A 27,984-nucleotide genomic window follows, 5' to 3' on the forward strand; every position below is an offset into this window, starting at 1 on the left:
GCCCTAATAAAATACATTATTAACAGCCACAATGGAGGAAATATGGTGCTATATTTGAGTAATATAGTCACTTCTATACCCATTTAATGTACTGTGAAAACTACAAAGATAGTTTTCTTTTTTTTTTTTTTTTTTTTTAAAAGATTTATTCATTTATTATATATAAGTACATGTAGTTGTCTTCAGACACACAGAAGAGGCATGGATCCCATTACAGATGGTTCACGAGCCACCATGTAGTTGCTGGAATTGAACTCATGACCTCTGGAAGAGCAGTCAGTGCTCTTAACAACTGAGCCATCTCCAGCCCAAAAAGATATGTTTTTCTAATACTCTGATTTGACTTGAGACTCGGGGGTTTGCACGCAGCTCAGTGCTCTCTGTCGGGGAGGGTGGTGCGTGTCTGGCTCAGCCCAGCTGGTTCTCTAGACCTGGCTTTTCCTCCCTCTGGGCTGCACCCACGACCTGTGGTTCCTTCTATTGGTCAGCCCATTAGACATGCACGGAGAGTCACTCAGCTGCCCTTCAGGAGAGAAGAGATGTTCAAATCTCACTTCTGTCCCGCAGGCTGCCATCAGGAAAGAATTAAATGAGTTTAAGAGCTCGGAGATGGAGGTTCACGTAGACAGCAAACACTTCACACGGTAAGACCCAAAGATCCAAATACTTGGGATTCAGTGAAATTTCTGCAACCGACAAACAACAGAGTTGTTCAGAAGGAGGAACCCTGCTGATCCAGAAAGCCAAGGATGGTGGCATGTATCCATAATCCCAGCACTTGGGTGGTGGAGGCAGAAGGATCAGGAGTTCAAAGCTAGCCCGTCCCTGTCGTGAGTTCAAGGCCACCCTAGACTCCACGAGACTTTATTAAAATCCAAAGACAGTAGGGCCCGGGTGCCGACTGTGGATGAGCTGTGTTGTGAAGGTGTAAAGATGACTCTGGATCCCTGGAACTCATAAGACCAGATGCAGCAGCAGTGAGCGTGTATCATGCCAGCACACCGTGGTGAGGTGGAAGGCAGATGGGGCAGTCCTCAGAAGCCCATGGGCCAGCTACCCTGGTATACACAGCAGTGACAGAGACCTTGATTCCAACAGGTGGAAGACAAAACTGTTAGCTGACTTCACATGTGCACTGCCGTATCGGTGGGCCTGCACACACACACACACACACACACGCGCGCGCACACACACACACACACACACACACACAAGACAGAATAGTAAATAAATACCAAAGGCTGATAGTGTGGCTTACCCAACATGCGCAAAGTCCTGGGTTCCATCCCCAGTACCCCAGGACCTGGGCATGGAGGCGTATGTCTGTTATCCCAGCACTTAGGAAGTAGAGGCAAGAGGATCAGAAGTTCAAGGTCATTCTCAGCTACACAGCAAGTTCCAGAACACCCTGAGGTAAATCGGACCCCTTCTTAAAGCAATACCAACAACAAAAAGTAGTAAGAACCAAGCGGCAATTGTAAATGCCCATTCTGTGTAGCTTAGGCTGAGAATCTATAGACAGCCAGTGCCAGGCTGAAACTCACAGTTGTCTAACCTCTACCTTCTAAGTGCTAAGATAACAAACTTGGGTTACTAAGCCCCAGCTACTCTTGTTATTGTTATTTTTGAGACAGGGTCTCACTGTGCAGCTATAGCTGACCTCACATGTACCGACTGTCTCCCAAGTGCTGGGCTTGCAGGCCCGTGCCGCCATGCCCAGCTGCCTGGAGCTTCTGATACTCCTGGCCGCCTCCTAAGCGGAGCCCACAGATGAGAGCCAGCACACCTGAGTGCTCATATCTCTACCTTTGTATTGATGTCTGTGAGGTCTGTGAGACAGGAAGCTGTATAGACAGCTCGGTTTATTTAACAAGTATTTCCCGAGCACCTACAACATAGTAGTACAATTCTAGAACTGTTGGTTGCAACAGGGAATCAGGACAAAACCCTGGGTTTCGGCAAGCTCTTGTTACAGCAGAAAGGCGACTAGGAAGTAAACCGTGAATATTAAGACTGGTGCTCCTGTGGCATGCCGAGAGGGAGATGCCTGGCGTCTACAGAGCATGAAGCCCTCTCAGACCCCCGCCACAGCTCAGGGTGCAAACATGGTACCCATGTCAGCACAAGATAGTAGGTCCTTAAGGAGAAAATCCGGTTTTATGTTCTATATTCTTTTTTTCTTTTTTTTTTTTTTGGTTTTTTTTTTTTTCAAATATTTTATTTTTTTTTTATTTATTATGATTACACTGTCACTATCTTCAGACACACCAAAAGAAGGAATCAGATCTCATTTCAGATGGTTGTGAGCCACCATGTGGTTGCTGGGATTTGAACTCAGAACCTCGGGAAGAGCAGTTGGTGCTCTTAACCACTGAGCCATCTCTCCAGCCCTTTTTTTTTTTTTTTTTTGGTTTTATAGTATCTCACACTTAGCTCAAGTTAGCCTAGAACTCAAAGGAGTCCTCCTGCCTCAAACTCCCAAGTGCTGGAAGTACTTCCCCTCTAGCTGCAGCGCCATAACTAACCCAACCAAGCGGAGCTGGACGTTTAACTTATAGGCGGAGTGCACAGGCCCTGGGTCCAGTCATCAGCACTACCTGAAGTGTATATATTTTTGTAATCAACATGGATCCTTTGATTTTTTTTTTCCAAACAAATTTCAAGAATAGGAAAGCAGTCTCCATTGTCTGATAATGTCTTTCTTTTTGACCCCTTCCAGCTACCATCGCCCATGAAGCTGAAGTCTGAGAAAGGAACTAAAGGACCATTGGGAAAGCATGGCTGTTTTGTTGCTTGTCTCCAGGGTGACCATAACACTTCCTGCACAGCCAGAGCTGCTCTGGGATCTGGTTCGGGGCAGATACCACTCGTATGCATGTAGCCTTTCCTCGGTATGGATCCTTGTGCACCTCTTAGAGAAGAACAAAACGCCAGATACTTTTGAGCCTTTTAACAACACTGCAGCAGACGTGAGGACTTTTCTCTCACCGGCCACAGAGGCACAGGGCCACTTGCAGGGTCTGAGTTTTACTGGCCGCAGCACACGCTGCCCTAAGACAGCTGCATGTACTGGGGCCGTTTGTCCCATTAGCCTGTCTGCTCTGTCTGAGAGTCTTCATGCAGGCGTAATTCAGCCATCAAGTCCTCTTACCAGAAAAAACCTTCTGGAGGCACCAGCCCTTGGAGCGAAAGGGACCCGCTTCCGGAGAAAGTGCCTGGACCTCACTGGCGTCAGTTCAGAGACCGCACTTTAAGGACTGACCAGAAGGAAGCTCAGGCTCTGGCCTGTCCCTCCCTCTACTTGGTACTTGTCATCCTAGGTCCTTTCTTTTTATTTTGAGATAAGATCTTATACTGTGGCTCAGGCTGGCCTGCAAACTCCCATCTCGGCCTCCCAAGTGCTGGCCCTTATTTTAAAGTGAGCTTAAAGAAATGGGGGAATTTATTCATTCCATGGTCTGAGCTGTAACCAGAATCCAAGTGATCACTTGAGAAAGCCATGTGCATTTCCTGTGTACAAACCAAGAAAAAGGCCTTAATATTAAATAACGCCAGTTTGGTAGAGAACTGACTCAGAGGGTAGACTGTTATATGTTCCTTGTACCAAATGATACTGTAAATCACTTCAGCCTGGGAGCACCGTGTGGGAGCACCGTGTGGGAGCACCGTGTGCTACAGGTGCGCGTGCCTCTAGACAGAGCCCTCTCCGTGGTGCTCTTGACCCTCCTTACTGCACAGTCCCTCTCTACAGCATTAGCCCCTGCCCCTCCCGACAGCGAACACCTCACTTGCCTTTCCATTCCATGTTGGAGCCAGCGTGGTTGGTGCCTGTGTTTTCTAGTCAGGCCTCCCCGTTTGCATTTGGGTGCTGGTTTGCTTATTGTCTCAAAGAACTTTTCTCCTGAAACCCACACAGCCTCACCATTCCCTCCTGAATTCTATTTACATTGTAAGTGGTAGAGAAATGTTACTGGGCTTGTTTATATTTTTTGTTTTTGTTTTAGTTTGTACCTCAGTATGTAGCCCAGGCTAGCCTTTGAAGTGAAGTCTCCCTTACTCAGCCTTCCCAGTCTGGGATCATGGACGGCAAGTCATACCCAGCTTTTTCTCACCTTAATATCTAGTAAGTTGTGCGTCTTTACATTTTTTTTTTGTTTTATTCTGTTTCCTGTCTATATTTTTTTCAGCAGTGTTCTCTGTGTCAACGTCATACTTATTAAAGAGTTAGAATATAGGGCAAACAAAAAAGCTAAAGTGACCTTAGAACTCGTACTTTGTTCTCTATGGAGAAAAAAGTGCTTTGGGTTTTTGGTTTTTGTTTTTTTGTTTTTTTTTCCTTACTGCCAGATAGTTTCTGGCTATGAAAAAAAGACTGCGTCCCACCTCCCAGTCTGTGAGAAGTCTGGGTACAAGGTTGCCAGAGCTGTTAGCCTTTGTGATCGAATTCTGTTCTGTGCTCCTGGAGGAGGGAGGCCCAGTCCTCACAAGCGAGGCGGGTGCCTGCTCCACCCTGTTCCCTCCTGCTTAGTCCCGGGTTTATAGAGCACTTTATAGGCCTGTGCTGCCTGTGCTGTGGTAACCTTGTGTTTTATTAGACAGGCTCTCATGTCACTTCACAATGTAGCCAAGGATCCCCCTGCCTCCACCCCCTGCTTACAGGGCTCACAGAGGCACCCACCATGCCTGCCTGTCTTGTCCCCCTGCTGCTTTCCCTCCCTCACAGTGCCAAGCCTGACTGCCCGTGTGCTTGCGTGTGCCATCAAGGGCCCTGACTCACAGTTCATCTCATTCGTCTTCTGCAGCGTCGTCTGTTAGGGCGGCATCTAGCCCGTGGTTTTGTTTTTATGTATATAAAAGTTGATTACGTGTTTCTTTCTGTAATTTGAAGCTTACAATCATAATGTAAAAGGGTAAAAGCCTCTCATGTTGTAGGTTAAGATGCTTCTCCAGTGTACAGAATCTTGTAAAATAAATAATTACATTGTATATCAGTCTTCCCACCAATCTTAATTATTAAAGTATTTTAGAATATTAAAAAACCTGGACTTGTTACTTTTTACTTTGGAGTGCTGTGCAGTGAGCTCAGGTCTCATGTGTGTTAATTACTCTGCCACTAAGCCATAGCCCTGACCTGTGGGTTTGCTTTGTTTTGTTTTATTCCAGAAGATTGAAACAACTTAAAAGTGATCCCAAAATACTGCTAATGACGTCCAATAAAAAGAAGGTGAACAGTAATGTTAAATGAAGCCAGAGGCGAAACAGTCTGCTTATGAATTGCTATGCACAAAAATCACAGGGTTGGGGTAGAGCAGCTCAGTAGAGCGCTTGCCTGGTACGCACTGAGCCCTATTCAGTCCCCAGCAGCAAACCAGCCAGACAAAGTGTCCCCAATGCTTCTGAAGCCAAGTTAGAAGAGTCAGAAGTTCAAGGTCATCTTGAGTAACATAGCAAATTCAAAATCATCCAGCATAGCCTGGGGTACGTGGTATTCTCTCTCTAAATCTCTCTCACTCTCAATCTCTGAATTGCAGAGAGAGGAGTTATGTCCAGGCCTTGCCTGCCTAGCCTCTACCCACCCTATCTGGAAAATGAGATTGTGCAGGTCAGGTTATTTCTTTAAGGTCAAAACAAATACTATTTTTGCATATGTTTGAGGACAAGGACTTAGAGCCCACTCAGTCCACCTTATAAGGATTTACTCGATATGGACCACGGCTAACTGACCCTCAGGCTGATGTCACCGAGCAGCTGGTGCTGCCTGTCCTTACAGGCAGGCTGCCCAGTTTCAGCCCAGGGCACCTCAGCAATGACTCACTTGCTGCTTGGCACTTGGCACACTACCCTTTACTAAGTGTGGCAAGAAACCAGGAGTCGGAACTTTTTGTTGGCTGTTTTTCTGATCCCAGATTCCTGTGGCCCAAATTAGTAGTTGTTACGGCAGTTGTTACTGCAGCCTTGGAGTTAAAATGTCTCCAGAAGTTTGTTCTGAAGGTGCACGCTGCCCGGGATTTACTGAACAGTGGATGAAGTTTGGTTCTTTGTGGAGAGAGACTGAGGTCTGGAAAACCATGTCAGAAAGGAGAGGGCAGAGGCAACAAGATGGCTCAGTGGGTAAAAGCAATTCCCACCAAGCCTAAGGGACAGCCACAGCACACAGATGGGCAGAGAGATAGAGAAGCACCCCCACAAGGCATTTCCTCAGACCTCCACACCCTGTGGCAGGAGCATTCCCACATACACATCATACACACATTCAGTAATAACAGAGTCTAGTGAGTACCAAATGAACTAGGGGTCATATAGAAGATGGGAACATACAGAAACAAACAAAAAAGAAAACCAGCTCAGAAGCCACTACTGCTGTTAAGTAGATTTTAAAATGTGAAAATGAAGTCAAAACTATTAACTTACACTTTGCCCCTTTGTATTTTCTTTTGAAGATTTACCTATTTACATTGTTGCTGTCTCAAACACACCAGAAGAGGGCATTGGATCCCATTACAGATGGTTGTGAGCCACCATGTGGTTGCTGGGGTTTGAACTCAGGACCTCTGGAAGAGCAATCAGTGCTCCTAATCTCTGAGCCATCTCTCCAGCCCCACAATGTTACTCTTCTACTCAGAAAATGGAGTGTTAGAAGACGGAAGCAGCCTGAGGGCCATCTTCCTCTTCATACTGAGTCTGGGACAGCCAGGGCTATCCAGAGAATCCCATACTGAGAAACAAAAACCAAGTTATAAAAAATTGTTTGCTTGGCAGTGGTGGTGCACACCTGTGAAGAACTCAGCACACATCTCGATATATCAAGAGGACCGTGGCCAGTGTTTCTAATCAGGCTAGCCTCGATTTAATGACACCATTAATTTATTTGCCTGACACAGATCCTTACTGCATTATTGCTTGTGCATGTATGATGGTGGAGTGCTTTGTACACGTTACAGCATTTCGTGGTTTTGTGTGCAGCCCTGCGGTTCAGGTACCTGCCCACCCAGTGATAAATATCTTAAGCGTCATCATTTTATTGTCAACATCTATATTAGTTTTATATGTCTGTATGGAAAGTGCACAAAACCGCTTTTTAAACGGGTGTGGATAAGAACCTCAAATCCTAGGCTGGTGTCTTCCCGTTGAGAATGCATGATTGTTGTTGTTGTTTTGCTTTGTGTGTGTGTGTGCTTTGATGTACTTACTCCTATTTGTGCACCATGTGTCTGGGGATCCACTGAAACTGGAGTAACAGCTCAGTAGGGAGCGACGCGCTGTGAGCTGCCCTATAAGTACTGTGGGAGAGCAACCAGGAATCTTAACCACTAAGCCATCTCTCCAGTCCCCTCCATGGGAAGTTCTTAATTGTAGCCAATTCTTGGAGAGGCACCTCTGTTCTGTATCAAATGTGCCTTCCACATACAAAGTAGATTCAAGCTCTGGAATCTAGAAAGCGTTTCTCTAGCTTTTTTTTTTTTTTTTTTCATTTTGCCTATACCAGTGTATCCAGGCAGAGAGGACAAACCTCACGAGCTCATCAATTCTACGCCATCAAGACCGCCAAAACTTTAATAGCGCAAAAGTCTCCAATCCCAGTTGAGGTGAAACTGGACCTGAAGTAGATCCCATCAGCCTTAGCGCATTTCCAATGGCTCTAAGTGCGCGTGACCTGCGCAGGCGCAGTCGGCAACAGCTGACTTCCGGAAGTTGCTTAAGGTATAAATACGGCCGCGTCGGCGAGATTCAGTCTCTTTAGCGGTTGCTCTCTGTGTCTGTACTCTGTAGGTGAGTACCATATGCTGATCTCAGCGGCTGTGGGTTTTCCCTCGTGGTTCGGCACCCAGGCTTTGAGAGGAAGAGTCGCGGCTGTGCGGACTCCGCGCGGGAAGCCGGGTTCATTTGCCCAGCATGGCGTGTGGACACGTGCTTCTCAGCCTAATAACCGGCCTTCTTTCGCGGATCTCAAAGCCAGTTGGATTATTGCCTGGGAAACTTAACGATGTCTACGCACTTTTCTTTAAGGTTGATTCTACTTAAGAAAACAGGCTCTTTTGTTCCTGTGGCGTGATTTGGGCAGTTAGCCGCCTTCGAGCGCTCGATTTTAACATAAAAGTCGTTGAGCTTTTTTCCCCGGCTTTTATTTCTCTCCAACGCGTGGTAGCCAGATCCTGCAGTTTGCTTGTTCATTCATCTGCCATTATTCAGAGAGCCATTCACGCAGATGTCTGAAGAATTTGGGTGGGGGTAGGCGTGTTGTATTCTGTTTGCATGGGGTGCCTGAGACCGCAGCACTCAGAAGCCAGGCGTTGTTTCGAGCTGGAGATCTGACAAGGACTCTGGGACATTTTGTCAAAAGAATGTCTTTCCCGTGACTATTCAACGTGGATACCCCGGGAGGTCACTCTCCCCGGGCTCTGTCCTAGTGGCGTACGGGAGCATAGGGTACCGCCCGATGATGTACAGTCCCTTTCCACAACGTTGGAGATGAAGCTGGGCTTCGAGTCTGCGCCTGCATATTCCTACGACTTCTCAGAGTCCTGTGGACCGTGACTGAGGAGACAAACCATGCAGGAAACAGTCTTAAATCGCAATCTGGGGATGGGTCCGCGTACTTTAAGCGTTTAATTTACTGACGGAGTGTCTTCTATTGCAGAACTGATGATTCCAAAGAAGTCATTGAGGTGCGTTCTTTGTTCCGTGTGTCTAATAGTGGTGAGACACTAATTGGGGGTGTGTGTAGTTGGTATTGGTTGAGTTTGACTGATTTTTTAGGGTACTAACCAGACATTCCAACGTGGATACCCCGGGAGGTCACTCTCCCCGGGCTCTGTCCTAGTGGCATACGGGAGCATAGGGTACTGCCCGATGATGTACAGTCCCTTTCCACAACGTTGGAGATGAAGCTGGGCTTCGAGTCTGCGCCTGCATATTCCTACGACTTCTCAGAGTCCTGTGGACCATGACTGAGGAGACAAACCATGCAGGAAACAAAAATTTAAAGGTGATAAGATTTAAAGGTGCCACCTTCGGGAATGTAATGTTTGTGTTATTTTTTTCCCCTCTTTCAGGAAAGAAGAGGATCTATCTCTACAGGTGCCTGTTGATTTACTTGATAAAGGGCTTTGAGGCCTTTTAATTATATGCAGCTTGGTGAAATCTTGTCCATATCATGACCCCATCCATTGGAAGCTGGACAGGCTTTTGTGCCTACTCAATTCTGTCTGGCAATTACATTTTTCATACAGGTTGTGTCTAGATTTGGGAAAATGAAGCATGGTTCTCCTTGAGGTCCAGGAGGTTTCCCCAGGACCATGTTATATAAACTTTATATTTTATGTTCTCTGTAAGATTGTAGCCATGAGTTCAGATCCAGAATGGGTTATGCGATCCAGTTGTAATCTATGAATCTTTGTGATATGCCTGACAAGTTTGAATTAAAGCTTTTTGAATGCCTTTTCTTGTGATTTACTGTGTGGATGCAGATGGCTACAGATGAGTTCAAGATAAACCGAGTGAATGTTTGATCCATCCAAGTACTAAAGTTATATTCCTTCTGCTCTGGTGATAATGTTGGGTGGGAAACTAGTCAAGTGAATGTGGGAGGTTAGTCCTAAGCAGTTAAACTTGGACAGTCCTAAAACTGTGTAGCCTTGTGATAGGAGGTAGACAGGTCCTGAGGTCATAATGGGAAGTTGATGACTCCTTGTTGCCTTCCTCCATGGAGCAGTCTGGGCCTTCAATGATGGGGGCATTGAGGAGGCACCTCAAAGGTAGGCCTGAGGATGCTGGTATGTTTCCCTGTTCTTGGAAATAAATTGGGCCTGCAGTGGGGGAATACTTGCATCTGTGGCCCCCTCTGACAGGAAGGGTAGATGGAGCGGCATTCTCAATAGACACTAGCTAATGTTTGTACTCCACAGTGGAATCCGGTGACCTTGGGAGGTTCTGTGTGTAAGTCTGCCTTCAGCCATTTCACCTGCCCTTAAGTTTCTTGAGGACCCTGGGTAGGAATATGTACCTAGGCTTCAAGGTGCAAGAGGAATTTTTCCTGAGGTCAAAGACTAAATCTTGCATTCTGTGAGATGAGCTGCCTGGATTTAAAGTACAATTTCTGTTCTATGCAAGCACCCTTGCTTCAAATTGCCAACCTCCCAGTTTCAGAGGTTGTCCTCAATCGCAGTTGTTGTAACCTTCAAATGCCCAGCTATGTAGACAAGCTTACAATTTACTGCTTAATAAGTATACAGGACTGGGGAGTGTAGCTTAATGCTTGCCTACTGTGCATGATACCCTAAATTAACAGGAAAGGTTAGTCCCAGGCAGAGGCCATCTAGGGCTACACAGTGAGTCTTGCCTCCTATAAAGAGATTAATAATGGGGTTAGCGATGGTTCAGTGGTTAGTGCACCTGATACATAGCAGCACCCACCTAATACCCTGGGCTCCATGAACACAGGCATGTAAATGCAGAGAGCATGTATGCACTTAGACCCAAGTATTTAATAGCTTAATCCTGAATAGAAAAGATCCCGATCCCCCTATCTATGATTATTGATAACTTGCTGGACTCTACCTTTTGTCTTTCAACACAATGTTTCTGTAGCCTTAGCTATTCTGGAATTCCTTCTGTAGAGTTGCCCTCCTCTCCCTCCCTAAGTCTGGGATTAAAGTCTTAACCCGCCTCCTTTATTTTTTTCAAGATTTATTTTTTTAAAAGCTTTCAAGTATATAATTTGTGCATCAGTGTTTTGCGTACACATGTAGCTATGAAAGTGTCCGATTCCCTATCTAGAGCTAGATACTTATGAGCTGCCATGTGGGTGGTGCTGGAAATTGAACCTGGGTCCTCTGGGAGAGAGCAATCAATGCTCTTAATGGCCGAAGCATGTCTCTAGCCCCTTACTAATGTGTCAATGTTGCGTGCCTGTGTTTTTGTGTACCGTGTGTGTGCATGGAGATCAGAAGAGGGAATGGGAACCCCGAGAAATGGACTTAGTTGGTTATGAGCCACCATGTGGATGCTGGCACTCCAACCAAGGAAGAGCAACAATATTATTTTTATCTATTGCTGGGGTGGGGTATTTGGGGGCGGGGGGGGCGGGGTTTCTCCATGTAACCTTAGCTGTCCTGGAACTCTGCTGAATGCTCAGACTAAAGGCACGTGCCACCCCTTCAGAACAACAATTTTAACCTTGTTTTCTACCTCAGGTTTTTGTGACAAAAAAAAAAAAATATATATATATATATATATATATATATATGCACATGGGGAGATTTTTATCTAAATGGCCTGATGGGTGAGGGTTATACCGCTCTTCAGAGAACGGGAGTTTGAGTCTCAGCATCCACATTTAGCAGCTCCAGAGGCTCCAGCACCTTCTGCAGTCTGCATGTACTGCGTTCCAATGCACAAACCCACACAGGAAGTTAAAAATAGATGGCTTTGAAGCTGGAGAGGTGGCCCATTAAGAGCACTGGCTGCTTTTCCAGAAGCCCGGACTGAGTTCAGTTCCCAAAGTGGTTGTGCCTCACAGGTTGAGAACCAGTGATTTAAGCACAGGGGCTGTTAGCAATCTGCTCAGGGAAAGGGTACATACATGGGCTTCTCCAAGCAATGTGTAACTGTCTACACACACACACACACACACACACACACGTACGTGGGCTTCTCCAAGCAGTGTGTAACTGTCTTTTTTTTTTTAAAGATTTATTCACTTATTATATGTGAGTACACTGTAGCTGTCTTCAGACACACCAGAAGAGGGCATCGGATCTCTTTACAGATGGTTGTGAGCCACCATGCCGTTGCTGGGAATTGAACTCAGGACCTCTGGAAGAGCAGTCGGGTGCTCTTAACCTCTGAGCCATCTCTCCAGCCCGTAACTGTCTTTATACACACATACACACACCACACACACACACACACACACACACACACACACACACACACAACGTGCAGTGTGTAACTGTCTTTACACACACAGAGCAAGTCTTCAGAAAGTGACTGAGAAATGGAATGACCTTAGGGTGTCCTGGGTAAGATTCTGACAGATTGTACCCTAGAGGTGTGGAGACTTCAGTTTATTGTAAACAGAACTGTCTTTTTGTGAGAAACCCAGAAAATGCACCTCTGGGAAGGCAGTGGGGCCATAACCAAGTTCATGTATGTGCAGGCTTTAAGCATGATTCACTGCTTGTGCATACACTGTAGCTGTCCTCAGACACACCAGAAGAGGGCACCAGATCCCATTACAGATGGTTGTGAGCCACCATGTGGTTGCTGAGATTTGAACTCAGGACCTCTGGAAAAGCAGTCAGTGCTCTTAACCGCTGAGCCATCTCTGCAGCCCTGTTTAAGTCTTATTTGATCATATTTCTGGCAACCTTCACACCAAATGTTAACTGCACCAGAATTCTTTCATGCTAGCTGGCAAGGGACTCCAGCAGGCTCTGGAATGAAGGACTCCTTCATGTCCGCAGTCTCCCTCCTGACTTACTATTAGGGGTACATGGGAGTCACAAGTAACTGTAATGAGATCTGATGCCCTCTTCTGGTCTGCAGGCATACATGTAGATCGAACATTCATAGATACAACATATAAGTGGATTTTAAAAGTGAGTGGGTTTGAGGGGCAGAGGCTTGGCGCCACACCCCTGCAATTCTAGCACTGGGAAGCTGAAGCAGTTAGGATTTGGAGATTGAAAATGGCCTGGGCTTTCTTCAAAGACAGGCTTTCCTGAAGCAATTTTTTTTTTTTTTATTCTTTTTTTCGGAGCTGGGGACCGAACCCAGGGCCTTGCACTTGCTAGGCAAGTGCTCTACCACTGAGCTAAATCTCCAAGCAATTTAAAAAAAAAAAATGTTTTTCTAAGGGAAGATAAATGATGGTCATTTTTCTGTAATTACATTAAGCCATGTGAGTGAATAAGATCTTGGAGAAAGACATCGGAGTTTCCAGGGTGAAGCTTGGAGAAACTTCACCGCCTACCATCCAGGAGAGGCCATGATGGAGGCAGAAGTAAACCTGAAAAGGTAAGACAAAATCGGGGGGTTGCTTAGGACCAGGCTCTACACAGTACGGGAAACGCAGCTGGAAGCAGTCGCCCGGAGGAGATGGATCAGTCGGTGAAACTGTCTGCCGCCAAGCCTGAAGACTTGACTTGGCTCTCTGGGACCCACATTGTAGGAAGACAGAACTTACTCCTGAGAGTTGCCCTCTGACCTCCACCAGCATGAACATGCACACACGAATGAAAATATAACGTGTGTTGTCAGGGGAGTGTAAAATGGTAGGTGACAGCTGTGTGTGGTGAGGGGCCCCTCCCCCAAGCTGTGAACCCCACTCTTGCTGGCACGTGGGCCAAAGTGCCAGCCCTTTTCAGGTGCCAGTCTTGCTCTTTAGTAACTGGGCACGATGGGGCACGCCTTTGTTCCCAGCTCTAGGAAGCCAGAGGCAGGAGGGTCTCACAGTGAGACCCTGTCTCAAAAATAAGGGTAAAGAAAAGAGTTTAGGGGGCTGGAGAGATGGCTCAGCGGCTAAGAGCACTGACTGCTCTTCCAGAGGTCCTGAGTTCAATTCCCAGCAACCACATGGTGGCTCACAACCATCTGTAATGGGATCTGGTGTGTCTGAAGACAGCTACAGTGTACTTGTATACATTAAATAAATAAATAAATCTTTAAAAAAAAAGAAAAGAAAAAAGTTCAAAATGCTAAAAATGTCGGTTTTAATTGCAAAACACAGAAAATACCCTTTGTACAGATTACTGCGCTCTGAACCTAGTTAAATGTATTTTCCTCAGGGACACTTTAAATCTTATAGGGCTGCTTGTGTGAGGATGTTAGTGAGAGGACTTCTTTCTCTTTTTTTAAAATTTGTTTTATAGTGTAGGAGTGCTCTGTCTGCGTTTATACCTTCATGCCAGCAGAGAGCGACAGATTTATTTATAAATGGTTGTGAGCCACTCACTGGTGGCTGGGAATTTAAATCAGGACCTCTGCAAGAGCAGCCAAGTGTTCTTAACCACTGAGCCATCTCTCCAGCCCTAAGCCATTTCTCAGAGCGTTCTGTTTCCGGTGTCAGCTCCCCCACTCCAACAGTTCCCAGCTTGGAGTCATCTTTTTCCTTCCCAGCCTTGCCTTATCCTCTCCTTCCTTCTCTTTACTGTCTTGTAGGTGAGCCTTGCACCTCACATTTAGGCAAAGCACTGAGCTACATCCAGTGCTCCTCTCCCCAATTTTCTTTCTTTCCGATAGAATCTCGCGATGTATCCTTCCTAATCTCCTGTCTCAGCTTCTAGAACGATGGGGTGATTATAGGCAGTGCCACCAACCCAGGCGTTACCTTCTCCTCTTCCCATTTGCTCATTGCCTCTCCATTCTTGGTTACACTCTACCCAAAGCCCATTCTTAACGTTCCGGGCATTTTATCCTGTGACCAGAACCTTCCCATAGTAACACACTGTCTCCGTAGGCACACTAGACCTTTGCCCTCTACTTTCATGTCTTACTCTCTGTCTTTGCAAATGTCACCCCTCTGGGACTGGAGAGATGGCTCAGAGGTTAAGGGTGCTCTTTTGGGTTTTTTTGTTTTTGGTTTTTTTTGTTTGTTTGTTTGTTTTTTTCAGAGCAGAGGGCCGAACCCAGGGCCTTGTGCTTGCTAGGCAAGCGCTCTACCACCGAGCTACATCCCCAACCCCCCACTGAGCTAAATGCCCAACCCCAAGGGTGCTCTTAACCTCTTGCAGAAGATGGGAATTCCATTCCAGGGCCTACGTGGCCGATCGCATCCATCTCTAACCCCAGTTCTGGTGCAACCAATGCTCTCTTTCTGACCTTTGCAAGCACCATATACGTACATGGTGCACAGACATACCTGCCTGAAAAATACATGTAATAAATAAGGAAATGTTATTCATCCTGAATGCCTTTTCCACTTAGACTTAATTAGCCGTTCCTGAGCCCTACCTAGACTGAGTCAAATGACTTTGTATAGGCTGGGGTGTTTTTTAGCCTTCTGCATAGATACTTTGAGAATAAGAACCATCATCCTGTTTTGTCCCGTACTGATCTCACAGATCACATTTTCTTCTTTTTTTTTTTTTTTTTTTTGGAGCTGGGGACCGAACCCAGGCCCTTGCCCTTGCTAGGCAAGTGCTCTACCACTAAGCTAAATCCCCAACCCCCAACACATCACATTTTCCTAAACAAATTAGGACTCTAGTAGTTTCTCCAGTTGGTTATCTGTCCACTTAATTCCACTTGGGGGTCTCCCAAATACAGAAAACGGAGTACAAACTAGGAGCAGCCGCTCGCACTTCCCTCAGTGGCCGCCAGGGGCCGCTCGGTTCTATGTTTTCCCTTCAGGCCAGGGTCGCGGCCGGAGGCCCGTAGAGCGCATGCTCGGGGCAGTTCGCGGCCGGCCGCCGAGCGCCGGAGTTGCTTTTGGCTGCCCTGCACCGAGGTAGGTCGCGCTCGGGTTCGTGGGGAGCCCTGGGGACGGGAAACCGGGAGGCGCGCGGGGTCGTGGTGGGCCGAGATCGCAACCCATATGGCGGGCTGCACGTGAAGCTGGCGGCGCTCCGGGCGCGCGAGCTCCGGCCCGCGTGGGCCCCGCCTCGCCCGCACTCGGGCCCCTTAGCCGCCGCGCTCCGGGCGCGCGCTCCGCTACGCGGCGGGAGATTCAAACGGCTGGTGCGCGGGGGCCGGGCGCGCGCGGCCGCGGTGAGCTCGGGGAGCCGCCGGTGGGGAGGGGGCGGCAGCGTTCGCAGACCATCGCCTGCCCTTAACCCCCATCAACCCGGTGTCACCCGGTCGTTGGCTGCCTGATGTTTCCGTGCCTCTGGGGAAACAATGGTGACAAAGGCGGGCCTCCGTGCCCTTTGCGGGGCGCAGGGGCTCCCTGGCAAGACTTCCATGGGTCCACAGTTAGGGTCTTCTGAGATCAGCAAAGTATGTCCGTGGAACTTGGGCGTCGCTGCTGCCAAGTCTTTGGTTCTTCAGAAATTAAGTCCTCCGACCACGTGTGCCGAGGCACAAGCTGAGGGTATGAAACAGACCGGGAACTCCGAAGCGGAAGCCGGAACCGGGCTGTGGAGGGTTGGGGATAGCGTTCCAGGTGAGGCTTTAATTTGTTTTGGGTAACAGGGTCAGGGTCCTCCAGACACGGGGTGCAGCACATGTAACCACTAGAAGTGTTCTAGGTCATAGACATTGGTGCTTGTGGGGAGGGTGTGGAGGAGACAAAAGGCTGCTTCCCCCAAGAAGAGCATCCGAATGGCGCTCAGAAAAGATGTTAGAAGGGATCCATCAGGTTCTGGTTGCAGACAATCGATAGCCGGAGTCTGGATCGGGCAGGCCCCCTAGAGTCTCTTAAACCTTAGTCTCCTTGCCTATCAAAGGAAGTAATGTGTCCTGTAACCTGTGCTAAGCTGGTGGCTCTAACATCTGCTAGAAGCTATTGCTCCTCTCCCTAGGGAAAAAACAAAAACAAACAAACAAACAAACAAACAAATAACCCCAGGCAGTACCACATCCTTCCTGGTGTGAAGTGTGCATGCGCAGCGGCAGCAGCCTGCACAGACCTTCCCTTCTCTCCTGGTAGCCTTTCCCACGAAGATATTCTTCAGCCATGCCCTAAGTCTAGCTGAAAAGTTCTGGGTGGGGCGGCACCACCTCTGGGCCTTGCCAAGTGCTCCAGAAATGGGAGTAACTGGATAATACCGGCTCCTAATAGGTTTCTAACCTAGTATACTTACACATGTGACTTAGCAGGTAAGGAGACAGACTTCAGGCAGCTCCAGCCCTGGTGGGGGCGTGTCCTCTGGGGTGATTGGTCTGCACATCTATTTCTGACATGGGGACGGGTCTGAGCTCTTAAGAGGGTCATGCACTGTAGATGCATTTATAGAAGTTGACTCACCCTTCTCCCAGTTTTTAAATCCCTTGAAGATGAACCCCAGGGAGTGGACGTGGGGGGAATAAATACAGTGACAGAAGACTTTTTAGGGTTTTTTTTTATACATGTATGTATGTATGTATGTACTTTGCATGTATGTCAGGGTACCACATGCACTGGCCCAAGGAGGTCAGAAGAGAGCATTGGATCCCCTGGAACTGAAGTTACAGATGATTGTGAGCAAACCGTGGGTGCTGGGAACCAAAGCTGGATTCGCTCGAAGAGCAGCCAGCACTGAGCCCTGACTCATTTATTCCTTGAAGCAGGAGACGTCTCACTATGCAATCTTTTGTTGGCTGGCCTTGAATTGTGGCAGTCACAAATCCTGCTTCTGCCTACCGTGCCCAGCTGGACCCACCTTTTAGAAGGTCCTGCCCCTCCCCTGCCTTGCTTGCCCAGGCACAGATGAAGAATGTGTGGCTCAAAGACAAGTGAGGTCTCTTATAATCTCTCCCCTCAGAGGGGGACTCTTGGATCCAGCAACAGCCCCCCCTCCCCCAGGGAAGTCCCAGCTGCCATCTTCCCCCTCCCTTGACTTTTGCTTTCTGCTCCTTGAATTTGGCTAAAGCTGTTAGGAATCCTAAGGGACTTGGCTCAGGCCATCTTAAATTCCAGCCTGAGTTATAGTGTGCCTTTAGGTGACACTTTTGGGTAGCAGTGGTGAGACAGGGTCTTGTTTGTGGCCTAGGTCAGTCTTGGTCAGCTTCCTACACTCATCCTTTTTTTTTTTTTTTTTTTTTTTGGTTCTTTTTTTCGAGCTGGGGACCCGAACCCAGGGCCTTGTGCTTCCTAGGCAAGCGCTCTACCACTGAGCCAAATCCCCAACCCCTACACTCATCCTTTTTGAGTGTCAGGTTCCTCGACCGTGAATAGGAGCGGCCGTGTCTTCAGTTTTCTGGCCTGGGCTGAGTTTGTCGTGTGTGGCGTACACGTGTTGTTCATCTGAACATGAATGAGGGCCTGCATGTGCATGTGGTGTGCAGAGGTTTGGCAACATCTGTCTTCATTAATTGTGCTCTGCCTTTTTGAGACAGGGCTTCTCACTGAGGCTGGAGCTCCGTGCGCCATTAGGGGTACCCTGCTAGCCAGCGAGCTTCAGGGATCTGTGTCTCTGTGCTGTCCGCCCCTGCACTAGGATGTGTGCTGTGCTCGGCTTGTGAGTACTGGGGTTCGGAAGTCAGGTTCATACGCCTGAGCGGCAGTCCCTTTGCTGTGGCTTTCGAGATGGGCTCTCGTGTAGCCCAGGCTGTCCTTTGCTTGACTGTGGCTAAGAATGGCTTGTACCTCACAGACTTTTGTAATAAGCTTACTTTCTTCCTAGATCATAAGCTCCTGAGTGCAGGAAGCAGGGTTGCCGCCTCTGTCTTTGCCGTGCATCTCGGCACAACCCCAGGCACTTGATAATATTTGTGAGATTGGTGCACACGTCACCGAGTGCCTTCTCTGCTAGGGGCGTGCAGTGTGGCCCAGGCTTCTGTCCACCCTGAGAGGTCTTTGTCATTTCCTGTTAGAGTCCTGGAAGGTAGATTGAGTTCCCAGTGATTCCCAAAGAGCAACCATGTTCAGTGCGGGCAGAGGGGTCTCAGAGCAGCACAGGCGGGGCTTCCTTTGCAGGAGTGGAAGCTGTTTAAAGATCAGAATGGCCACCTCATGACAGAACCAGGCCAGCCACAACCCACACAGGCTCTGCAGGATCCTGGGCCTATTTCAGATGCTTTGGTCGCCTCCCTCTGAGTCAGAAGTCCATACAGGCTGAGCTGACAACTGGGAAGCCTGAGGCATTTGGACCTCATGGGAGGCAGCTGGTGGTGCTGACCTGATCCCCAGGGGACACTGAGAAGGACCAGTGAGCTTGCTTAGATCCCAATAGGTTTGTGTCTCCAGTTAGGGAAGACCGTAAACACCACCCCACCACCAACATTGATTTCTTGAGCAAGCATTTACTGCGGGATGGACCATTTTCATTGAGTTTTTTTGTTTTTGAGTCTAGGCCTCTCTTAACCCTTCCTGCCCTGGAACTCACTGTGTAGACTAGGCTGGCTAGTCTTCGGAGGTTAAAGGTGCGTGTCACCACTCCCGGCTTTACTTTATTTCTTTATTTTTATTTTGGTTTTGGTTTTCCAAGACAGGGTTTCTCTAAGACCTAGCTGTCTTAGAACTCACTCTGTAGACCAGATCTGCCTGTGTCTCTCTCCTGAGTGCTGAGACTAAAGGTGGACCCCCAACCCGGCTTTATTTTTTTTTTCCTCTTATGGGACGAAATGCAGAGCCTAGACAAGCTAGGCCAGTGCTCTGCCCAGGGGCCGCGCCCCAGCACCTTGTGCCAGCTCATTTGACACTGCGTGTCAACTACTCGTGGAGGCTCACGCCTGTAAATTCAGTTTAGGTGGTGCAGGCAGGAAGATGACGTGTTCAAGGCCACCTAACACTGCAGTGAACCCTGTTTCAAAAATAATAGTTTTTTTTTTTTTTAATGTTTTTGGTTTTTTGTTTTGTTTTGCTTTGTTTTCCAGAGCTGAGGACCAAACCCAGGGCCTTGCACTTGCTAGGCAAGTGCTCTACCACTGAGCTAAATCCCCAACCCCCAAAATAATAGGTTTTTTTTTTTTTTTTTTTTTTTTGGTTCTTTTTTTCGAGCTGGGGACCGAACCCAGGGCCTTGCGCTTCCTAGGCAAGCACTCTACCACTGAGCTAAATCCCCAGCCCCAAAATAATAGTTCTTAATAAGCGAGGATGGACAGCAGCGGTATTCAGACTGCTTGTTTTGGGGTTGAGCATTTTGATTTTGTGTTGTATGGGTTTGTTTTTTTTTTTTTTTTTTTTTTTTTGCTTTGTTTTGAGACAGGGTCTCCCTGTGTAGCCAGAGCTGGCCTGGAATTTATTATGTAGGCCAGAGATCCTCCTGTTTCTGCTTCCCACGTACGTGTCAGGATTAAAGACCTGCACTTCTGTTTTAGTTGTTTGGGTGTGTTTGATACCTGCTGGCCTGGAACTCGGGGTGCTGCAGTGCTGGGGTCTGGACTAGGCACCACCTGGCTCCTGTCTACTCTTCTTTGTCACGAGAGACATCTTTCTGTTCGACAGATTCATTTCTAGAAGCATCATTTTTGATGGCTTCGTACAGTTCTTTCACGGATATTCCTGTGTGGCCAGTTCACTAGTCTTGACCTCTTCCCAAGTGCACCTTCCTAGTGCTGAGATCGCGGGGAATCTGCCGCCAGGCTCTGTGAAGTGCTGGAAAGAGTTGGACTTGGCTCAGGGCAGTTTCTCACCAGGCTGAGCTACATCCCAGCCCTTAGTCTACAACTGTTCAGCTCATTCTCCACACAGTGTAGCAGCCGAATAGTTGTGAGCTTGGTCATTCCTCACCTGTCACATGGCTCTGGGATAGATGTCGCGAGCTGTGGCTGCTGGGTGAGTCCTCTTACTCTTCAGAGTGTGATAAATATTCACAGGATGCTGTCTGTTATTCTGACATGGAGTATTTGACTGGGTCTTTTTTTCAGGACAGGAAGATGCCACCCAAGCGCATAGCTAAGAGAAGGTCACCCCCAGAAGATGCTATCCCCAAAAGCAAGAAGGTGAAAGGTAAGCTGGCTGGGATCCCTTCTTGGCTCTTGAGTATTCTCTCAAAACAGTGAGACAGCTGGGCCTACGCTCCTTCCTCCCTGGCTTGAAGCTATGGGGGCTTAGATGTCCAGGGACCCTGCTCAGCTGAGGTTCTCCTGCATCTCACCTAGCTCAGCTCTTTAGCGGTCAGACAGAAAAGAGGTCTAAGTCAGGGCACACCAGAGAGCCCTCGAAGCAATGCTGGTTCCCCCCAACCAAGACCTAGAACTTGGCCTCACACACATGCATGATTTTGCCTGTCTAAGGTACTTTGGTCTCCTCCCCCCGTAATCAGAGAAGCCTTAGGTCCCCTTGCTCTGAATTGACAGTTTGAAAGCCCGAGGCTCTTGGGCCTAATGGACTTTCAGGTCCTCCCTGCTACTTTGTCACTGTAACCACAGGCAGGTCACTTCTGGCTGAGGCTAAGCCTCCCTTGATGGAATGGAGACAAGAGCTCCATCAGCCTGTTGTTGAGATAACATCCCAGCTTCGCTTAGGGACCTGTCCTGTCGTTTTCCTCTCTCCTACAATCCCAGAGTGTGGTGAGGACAAGGGAACTGACCCCTAGCATGGGAGGGAGGAGCGTTGACGCACGCTCAGACAGTGTCTGTCTTTTGCAGACACTCGTAACCGCCGTCCTGCTCCTCGCTCCTGCCAAGGTGCCTGTGGGCCAAGCCCAACTGACCAGAAAACCCAACCAGATGGCTCCCTGCCCAGTGCAGCCTCTGTGCAGCCGCAATGGCCCTGGCAGCCAGGGCCACACCCTTGGGGAGGGGACCGGGATACCATTGACTGTGGAGGGCTGTGGCAGGCTTTCATTGGCTACCAAAAGGCCTTGCACTACCCACTGGTTGGCCCACACCTCTCTTCTTACTGTGCCTTCCCGCCCCTCTGAAGCTGTCAAGTATGCTGCCCTGCTGACTGAAGGGGCAGTTTGTTTTCCTCCCTTGTTCTGGAGTTGGAAATCACAGCCTGGGGTAGAGGGGATTTCAGATGGGAGCCGATATACAAACTCTGGTAATTAGCTTTATTACCCGGGAAGGCTGTTGACCCTCTGGGAGGCTCTGTTCTATATCCTGTAAAATGGTGTCATCTGTCTTTGATATTTGTTTGAGATAGGATGGCCCTGACTATCCCATAACTCACAGAGACTAGCCTGCCTCTTCCTCCAAGGCTGGAATTAAAGGCCTGGCAACAGGCTCTATGGGAGGTCCGCAGAGCCAGCTCGTGCTGGTAGAGTAACCGGTTATAAAGGTGACAGTATGGATCACGTCTGTGACGTGGGCTCACTTGGAAACTGTCTCCTCACTATCCTGGTGCCCTGCACACCAAGATCCATTTCACTGGGTGGAGTGTCTCCTTGTTTCTCTTCCTCATGTCAATAACGTGCTTGGATTTTAATCCTCAAAAAAACCCAATGAGACAGATAGATACCCTTGTCATCCTGTTCACAAAGGGGGAAACTTAGGTTCACAAAGGTCTTACTTATGGCCTATTGGCAGAGCAAGGGCTTGAACCCTAGCCAGCACAATCCCGGAGCCCATGATATGACCCCTGATATCTGCCCTCATCTACACACTCAGGGGCTATTTTCTCCACCTTTTAGTCTCACACAGGTCCCACAACACAGAACCGGGCTTGGTGCTGACACTGGGCCAGGGCGACGTGGGCCAGCTGGGGCTGGGTGAGAGTGTGCTGGAGAGGAAGAAGCCGGCCTTGGTACCCCTTCTACAGGATGTTGTGCAGGCCGAGGCCGGGGGCATGCACACTGTGTGTCTGAGCCAAAGTGGCCAGGTAGGTCAGAGGGTTGGGACGGGTTGGATAGGGCCTGGGTGCAAGGGTATGAAACAGAACCTGGCTGTAGAATCAGGGAGTGACCTAAAGAAGGAGGCCACAGGGCCAGACTTTGTATTAATGGGACATCCTGGGCACAGGTCTACTCCTTTGGCTGCAATGACGAGGGTGCCCTGGGAAGGGACACCTCAGTCGAGGGCTCAGAGATGGTCCCCGGGAAAGTGGAACTGCAAGAGAAAGTGGTGCAAGTGTCAGCGGGGGACAGTCACACAGCAGCTCTCACTGAAGACGGCCGAGTCTTCCTCTGGGGCTCTTTTCGGGTAAGACTGGGGCTGGCAGGCAGAATTGACCCAGGATCCCCAAATGATCCACTTTCCTGTCCCCTTTGGCTTGCATACTGGTAGGGATTAAAGGCCGCATACATGGATAAGGGTCCAGATTCTAATCCCTGCTGTCTTCATATGGGCCTGCCCACTCCACGGCCTATTTGCTTGAGTGCTGTGACCTGTATGTCTTTGGGAAAGGGTGGGTCAAGGTTGCCTCTGGGCTGGGTTGGCCCTAGAAGCTGCTGTGTCTCATCTGCTGCCTCATTCTCTTTTGCACCCCCTTTCTGGAGTCTTTGAGAGAAAGATATGTGGGTTTGGTTTCTTACACCCACACAGCAACTGACAGTTGTTTATAACTCAGGGTCCAGGGAGCCAATGCCTTGTGGCCTCTTTGGGTGCTGGGCACATATGTGGTGTAAAGACATGCATACTTGTAAAACACCCATAAACGTTAAAAGTCAATTAAAGAACAAAGCAGAATCTCATGGTTATTTCCTTATTAAGGCTATTATAAAAGCAATTACTCATTCATTCATTATTTTTTGAGGCAGGGTCTCTATATAGTTCTATCTGTTCTAGAACTTGCCTTGTAGATCACAATAGCCTCGAACTCACAAACATCCTCTTGCCTCTAGGATTGAAAGTGTGTGCCACTGTGCCCAGGCCCTCACTGACTTTCAGAGCTGGGTTCTCTTTGTGTGTATCCAGCTGGGTTGGAGGATGAAGCTCACAAAGATCTTAACTCCACCCATTAGTGCTGGGTTTAAAGGAGTCTGCCAGACCGTAGAGGCATCGTAAGAAATGTATGGGGATGTTTTCGATACAGAAATGTTCAGAATAACCTGGCTCTGGTGGTGCACGCCCTTAGTCCCAGCACTCAGGAGGCAGAGGCATGCGGATCTCTGAGTTCAAGGACAGCCAGGGCTACACAGGGTAATCCTGACTCATTTAAAAAACTGAAAGAAGGGAGGAAGGAAGGAAAGAAAGCGAGAGGAAGGAAAGAAATGCTCAAAATAATGTATTACAAGAAGGTGGCAGCAAGAACTTGCTGCTTCAACCATTAATTATAGCCAGGTCTGCTAACCTCCACTCGCATCTGCCCCTCACTTCAACAGTTCCCAGACTCTAGATGTTTCCATTCTTCAGGATTTCTGTGTGTGCCAGGCCCCTGCTGCTGTCTCTGTCCATATCTGCTGTCACTCACTGCCAAGCAACTGTCTTGGCGTTTGAGGGCAGCAGGACCGGCTGCTTGAGTGTCTGCCCTCTCTTTAGGACAATAATGGTGTGATCGGGTTATTGGAGCCCATGAAGAAGAGCATGGTGCCTGTTCAGGTGCAGCTGGACACGCAGGTGGTAAAGGTAGCCTCGGGTGAGTGTTGGCACGCGGTGGGCAGGAGCTGGCAGAGTTCAGTCTTGGGCCTTACAGACAACCCCTTCCTGTGCTCTCTCTCACATCAGGGAACGACCACTTGGTGATGCTCACAACTGATGGAGACCTCTACACCTTGGGCTGTGGGGAGCAAGGTCAGCTGGGCCGTGTACCTGAGTTATTTGCCAACCGAGGTGGCCGTCAGGGCCTTGGTAAGTGGCTTTGGTACCTCCAGTGGGAGGATTTGGTAAGCCATCCCCGGGTGAAGGTGAAAGGCAAATAGGATTCCGTGTTGGCTTATATCCAGTGTGCCTCCAGTGTTGGTTAAAAGCTCAGGCCTTAGGCTGGCCATGGGGCTGTACACCCTTAAGCTCAGCACTCAGGAGGCAGAGAGAGGCACATCGAACCTCTTGAGTTCGAGGCCAGCCTGGTATATGTACTGAGTTCCAGAGCAGCCAGTAAATAATTTCAAGGGCGTGGGACTCAGCGTTTGGGGGCCAAGTCCCTTATCTCTGGCTCCCCACGCCCTTACCCTGCCCCTAATTGGTTACTTTGAAGAAAGAAATGTCTTCATCAGAAAAATGTCTGGCACATGGTAAGTTTTCCTTAGGCTTCTCTTTTGAGACTTATTTATGAGCAGGGTGTTTAACAGGAGGCCGATCAAGGGCGACCCTACTTCACCTCCTTCAGGAAATACCCTGTACCTGTCACTGACCCTGGCTCCCTCTATACTTACAGAGCGACTCCTAGTCCCCAGATGTGTGCTGCTGAAGTCCCGGGGAACGCGGGGCCGCGTGCGGTTCCAGGATGCCTTCTGTGGCGCCTATTTCACCTTCGCCATCTCCCGTGAGGGCCATGTGTATGGCTTTGGCCTCTCCAACTATCACCAGCTCGGTGAGTCTTTATCACGCCTAACTCAGTGCTCTTGAGTCCAGTCGAGGCGTTGGCGTTCATCCTTTGTTTTTGCTTTGTGGGATAACCCGACCCCGTGGAGTTTTGGTGTGGTGTAAGGTGGCAGTCTCGGGATGGGTGGGGGTGGCCTTGCTGGGGATGGCAGTGAGAAAGGAAGCTTCTGGAACACCCTCACCCTTGACAACAGGAACTCCAGGCACTGGGTCTTGCTTCATTCCTCAAAACTTGACATCCTTCAAGAATTCCACCAAGTCCTGGGTGGGCTTCTCTGGTGGCCAGCATCATACAGTCTGCATGGATTCAGAAGGTAGGACTCCCCCAAGTCTTCTACATCTCAGAGACAGCAGTCCCTGAGACAGCCGCATCACTAGGATCGTGGTTTGGGCCAGACATAGATTTGCAACCATGAGGGTCGTCCTGGTGCTTCCGAGTATGAACACACAGGAGAGCGTGTAGAGGATCTTCTACCTCACCTGGTGTGCATCCATCTTGCTTGGACTATTTCCTGCTGATATTCTTCTGTCTCCTTCGTTCACAGGAAAAGCATACAGCCTGGGCCGGGCTGAGTACGGCCGGCTGGGCCTGGGGGAGGGTGCTGAGGAGAAGAGCATACCCACCCTCATTTCCCGGCTACCGGTGGTCTCCTCAGTGGCCTGTGGGGCTTCAGTGGGGTACGCTGTGTCCAAGGATGGTAAGTGGGGCTCCTCAGACCTGGTTGGGTTTGGAAAGTGCGGGGGTCATGATACCTAGCAAATTCCTTGACAAGTTGTGTCTCCTGTCACATGGGGTCAGATGCAGTGCTGGAGGTGACGCAGCTTTGTCATTGACCCTCAGAAGCTCTGGCGTGGTTTTGCTTTTGTTTGTGAGACAGGTTCTCACCGTGTAGACCAGGCTGGCCTGGAACTCACAGAGGTCCACCTGACTCTGCCTCTGCCTTCTGAGCTCAGGGATCAAAGGTCTGTTCCATCGCGCTGGGCTCAAGAATTTTTTTTTTTACTTTATATGTTGTTTTGTCTACATGTATGTCTATGTACTGTGTGTACTTGGTGCCACAGAGGCCAGAAGAGGGCATCAGATCCCTAGGACTGGAGTTAATGATGGTTGTGAGCTGTCATGTGGGCCCTGGCCTGTCTAGCAGAAGAGGGTATGGACAAGTAGCCGCCAAAGCTCAAGGAAGGTCACAGCCAGGAAACCTTCAGATTTCAGGCTGCAGAGGTGCTGACCTGGGAGGCCTTCCTCATGAAGTGGGATTGGCACTGCACTGTAGCGGTTCGGTCCTCTGTGAAAACCAGGGGCTGGGCCAGGGGTTGGGCACACACTTTTAGCCCCAGTACTCAGGAGGCAGAGTTGGGCATATTTCTGTGAGTTTGAAGCCAGCCTTGTCTTCATAGTGAGTTCTGGGCCAGCCATGGCTACATGGTGAGACCTTACCAAAACAAAACGATAACTACCGAAGGGTAGCGTATCAAACTCAAGAGCATCCTGAACAGAGCGAAAGGCGGCTGGTCCGAGAGCAGGGATGTAGCTGTGCCTGGGGGAAGGAGAATGCAAAGGAGGGCAGAATCTCCCTGGCTCTCCAGTCTTCCTTGAACTCTTGGACTGGGACCTTCCCAGACTGCTATTGGTCCAGGCCAAAGTTCACCACCACATCCCAGGCATCTCCTGGTGTGGAAAGGCAGGGCTGAGGACCACAAAGACAGCTGCCCGTTTCTGTCCCTTGCAGGTCGTGTTTTTGCCTGGGGCATGGGCACCAACTACCAACTGGGCACCGGGCAGGAGGACGATGCCTGGAGCCCGGTGGAGATGACTGGCAAACAGCTGGAGAACCGTGAGGTGTTAACGGTGTCCAGTGGGGGCCAGCACACAGTCTTACTAGTTAAGGACAAGACCCAAAGCTGATGACATCTATGTGGGCCTGGCTTCTGGCCCCAACCCAGCTTCACAGAACAGGAGCGGCCAGCTACAGATCCCAGAAGGCCCCTCCCCACCCCTGAGCAGAAATCATCTCCTGTCTTTCCCATCACCACAGCAGAATCCTTTTTCCTTCTGTTTTGTCCTCTTTCTAGAATCATCCTGGTACTTGTGGGATACGGGGGGATGGGAGGAGGATCTCAGAAGATCTTAGCTTACCAGAGGCTTACTTTGTTAGACCTTTCTTCCCTTCGATACCCTGCCTCCTGTGGTCCTAGCTGGCACTGGCTCCTGCCCTGGGGTTTTGGTGCCCACACTGAAAAGTTGGGACTCCATGAAGCCCTGCTTCCCATGAGCCATTCTTTCTGTTCCTAACAGTTTACGAGGAGACAGATGGTTTGTAAAGTCATCAGATCCAGTTGTCATGGACCCATGCCTGGAGAGCTGGACAAAGGCTTTCTGTGTGACCTAAGCCAAATACTTGGCTCTAAACAGGTGTCCATGGACAAAAACAGTGACCCACTTGAAGAAAACCAACTGTCCTCCCAAAAGCACAAAGCACCCAGTGTCCCTTGGGTGTCACCTGTCCGTTCCCCATCAGTCAGCCTTTCTGCCATAGAGGACTGGATAGCCATGCTGGGCTCGGCTGGGCAGTCAAGGCAGGGTATTGGGGAAGGGGTAGGGGTGGGGGCTTCTAATGGTGCTGAGGGAGGAGTGAAGGGAAAGGTGTGGAGGGGCAGAGGCTGGTCCTAAGAAAAGTATAACAGTGGCTGAGAAAATAGTTTTGATTTTTTTTAATTGTATGATATTTTGGAGGGGAGAGTAAAATCTTGTAACACTTTGAATAAATTTAGAGTTTTATAAAGATGGGCTCTTTGTTTTTATGCCTGTCCCCTGGAGTTGTTTTGTTGTCTTTAAAACGAGCACCTACCTGCCTGTGAGCCTGTCTATGTTAAGGTTATGGCTGATACAGCCATTCCAAAGTCTGGAGAAGACAAGAGGTGTTTAGGGCAGTTATGCATTAGCTGCATTTTCTTTTTTTTTTTTTTTTTCTTTTTTTCTTTTTTTTTTTTTTTTTTTTTTTTTGAGCTGGGGGCCGAACCCAGGGCCTTGCGCTTGCT

General features: G+C 48.9%; 2 protein-coding genes and 2 non-coding genes across 10 annotated transcripts in view; all 4 read left to right on the forward strand.

Annotated features, from left to right (window-relative positions):
* Phactr4 (phosphatase and actin regulator 4) overlaps positions 1 to 5,039 on the forward strand; it is an 81,101-nt gene extending 76,062 nt beyond the window's left edge. The window contains exons 13-14 of the mRNA XM_032893465.1: positions 568 to 644; positions 2,720 to 5,039. Coding sequence (XP_032749356.1) covers positions 568 to 644; positions 2,720 to 2,735 — 93 coding nt within the window. The 3' untranslated portion in view covers positions 2,736 to 5,039. The remainder of the gene's footprint in view (positions 1 to 567; positions 645 to 2,719) is intronic.
* Positions 5,040 to 8,361: 3,322 nt separating this feature from the next.
* Positions 8,362 to 8,565, forward strand: LOC116890412. The gene has a single exon (XR_004386613.1). It is a non-coding gene; the product is annotated as a small nucleolar RNA SNORA73 family (small nucleolar RNA).
* A 209-nt stretch (positions 8,566 to 8,774) lies between these two features.
* LOC116890411 lies at positions 8,775 to 8,978 on the forward strand. The gene has a single exon (XR_004386612.1). It is a non-coding gene; the product is annotated as a small nucleolar RNA SNORA73 family (small nucleolar RNA).
* A 6,387-nt stretch (positions 8,979 to 15,365) lies between these two features.
* On the forward strand, positions 15,366 to 27,730 carry Rcc1 (regulator of chromosome condensation 1). Of its 7 annotated transcripts, none has more exons than XM_032896761.1 (11): positions 15,366 to 15,448; positions 20,449 to 20,530; positions 21,172 to 21,210; positions 22,158 to 22,345; positions 22,486 to 22,665; positions 23,944 to 24,040; positions 24,130 to 24,252; positions 24,779 to 24,934; positions 25,140 to 25,259; positions 25,491 to 25,643; positions 26,676 to 27,730. In XM_032896761.1, exons 2-11 carry the CDS (start codon positions 20,458 to 20,460, stop codon positions 26,849 to 26,851), a joined length of 1,305 nt encoding a protein of 434 aa, XP_032752652.1. In that variant the 5' UTR covers positions 15,366 to 15,448; positions 20,449 to 20,457; the 3' UTR covers positions 26,852 to 27,730. The 7 variants fall into 7 exon arrangements, with proteins under 7 accessions (XP_032752652.1, XP_032752670.1, XP_032752646.1 ...); XM_032896755.1 differs by having other exon boundaries at positions 15,377 to 15,448; positions 20,454 to 20,530; XM_032896767.1 differs by lacking the exon at positions 15,366 to 15,448 and adding an exon at positions 18,933 to 19,002.
* The last annotated feature ends 254 nt before the right edge of the window (positions 27,731 to 27,984 follow it).

Source organism: Rattus rattus, chromosome 1 (genome assembly GCF_011064425.1).
Source record: "Rattus rattus isolate New Zealand chromosome 1, Rrattus_CSIRO_v1, whole genome shotgun sequence".
Classification (NCBI taxonomy): Eukaryota; Metazoa; Chordata; class Mammalia; order Rodentia; family Muridae; genus Rattus; species Rattus rattus.

Bases quoted from the DNA above. Each gene is read 5' to 3' on its own strand.
- Rcc1 (XM_032896755.1), top strand. From the start codon at position 15,384: ATGCTCGGGGCAGTTCGCGGCCGGCCGCCGAGCGCCGGAGTTGCTTTT. The intron at 15,449-20,453 runs GTAGGTCGCGCT...TTTTCAGGACAG, and splicing joins TTTGGCTGCCCTGCACCGAG to GAAGATGCCACCCAAGCGCA. The intron at 24,935-25,139 runs GTGAGTCTTTAT...CCTTGACAACAG, and splicing joins CTCCAACTATCACCAGCTCG to GAACTCCAGGCACTGGGTCT.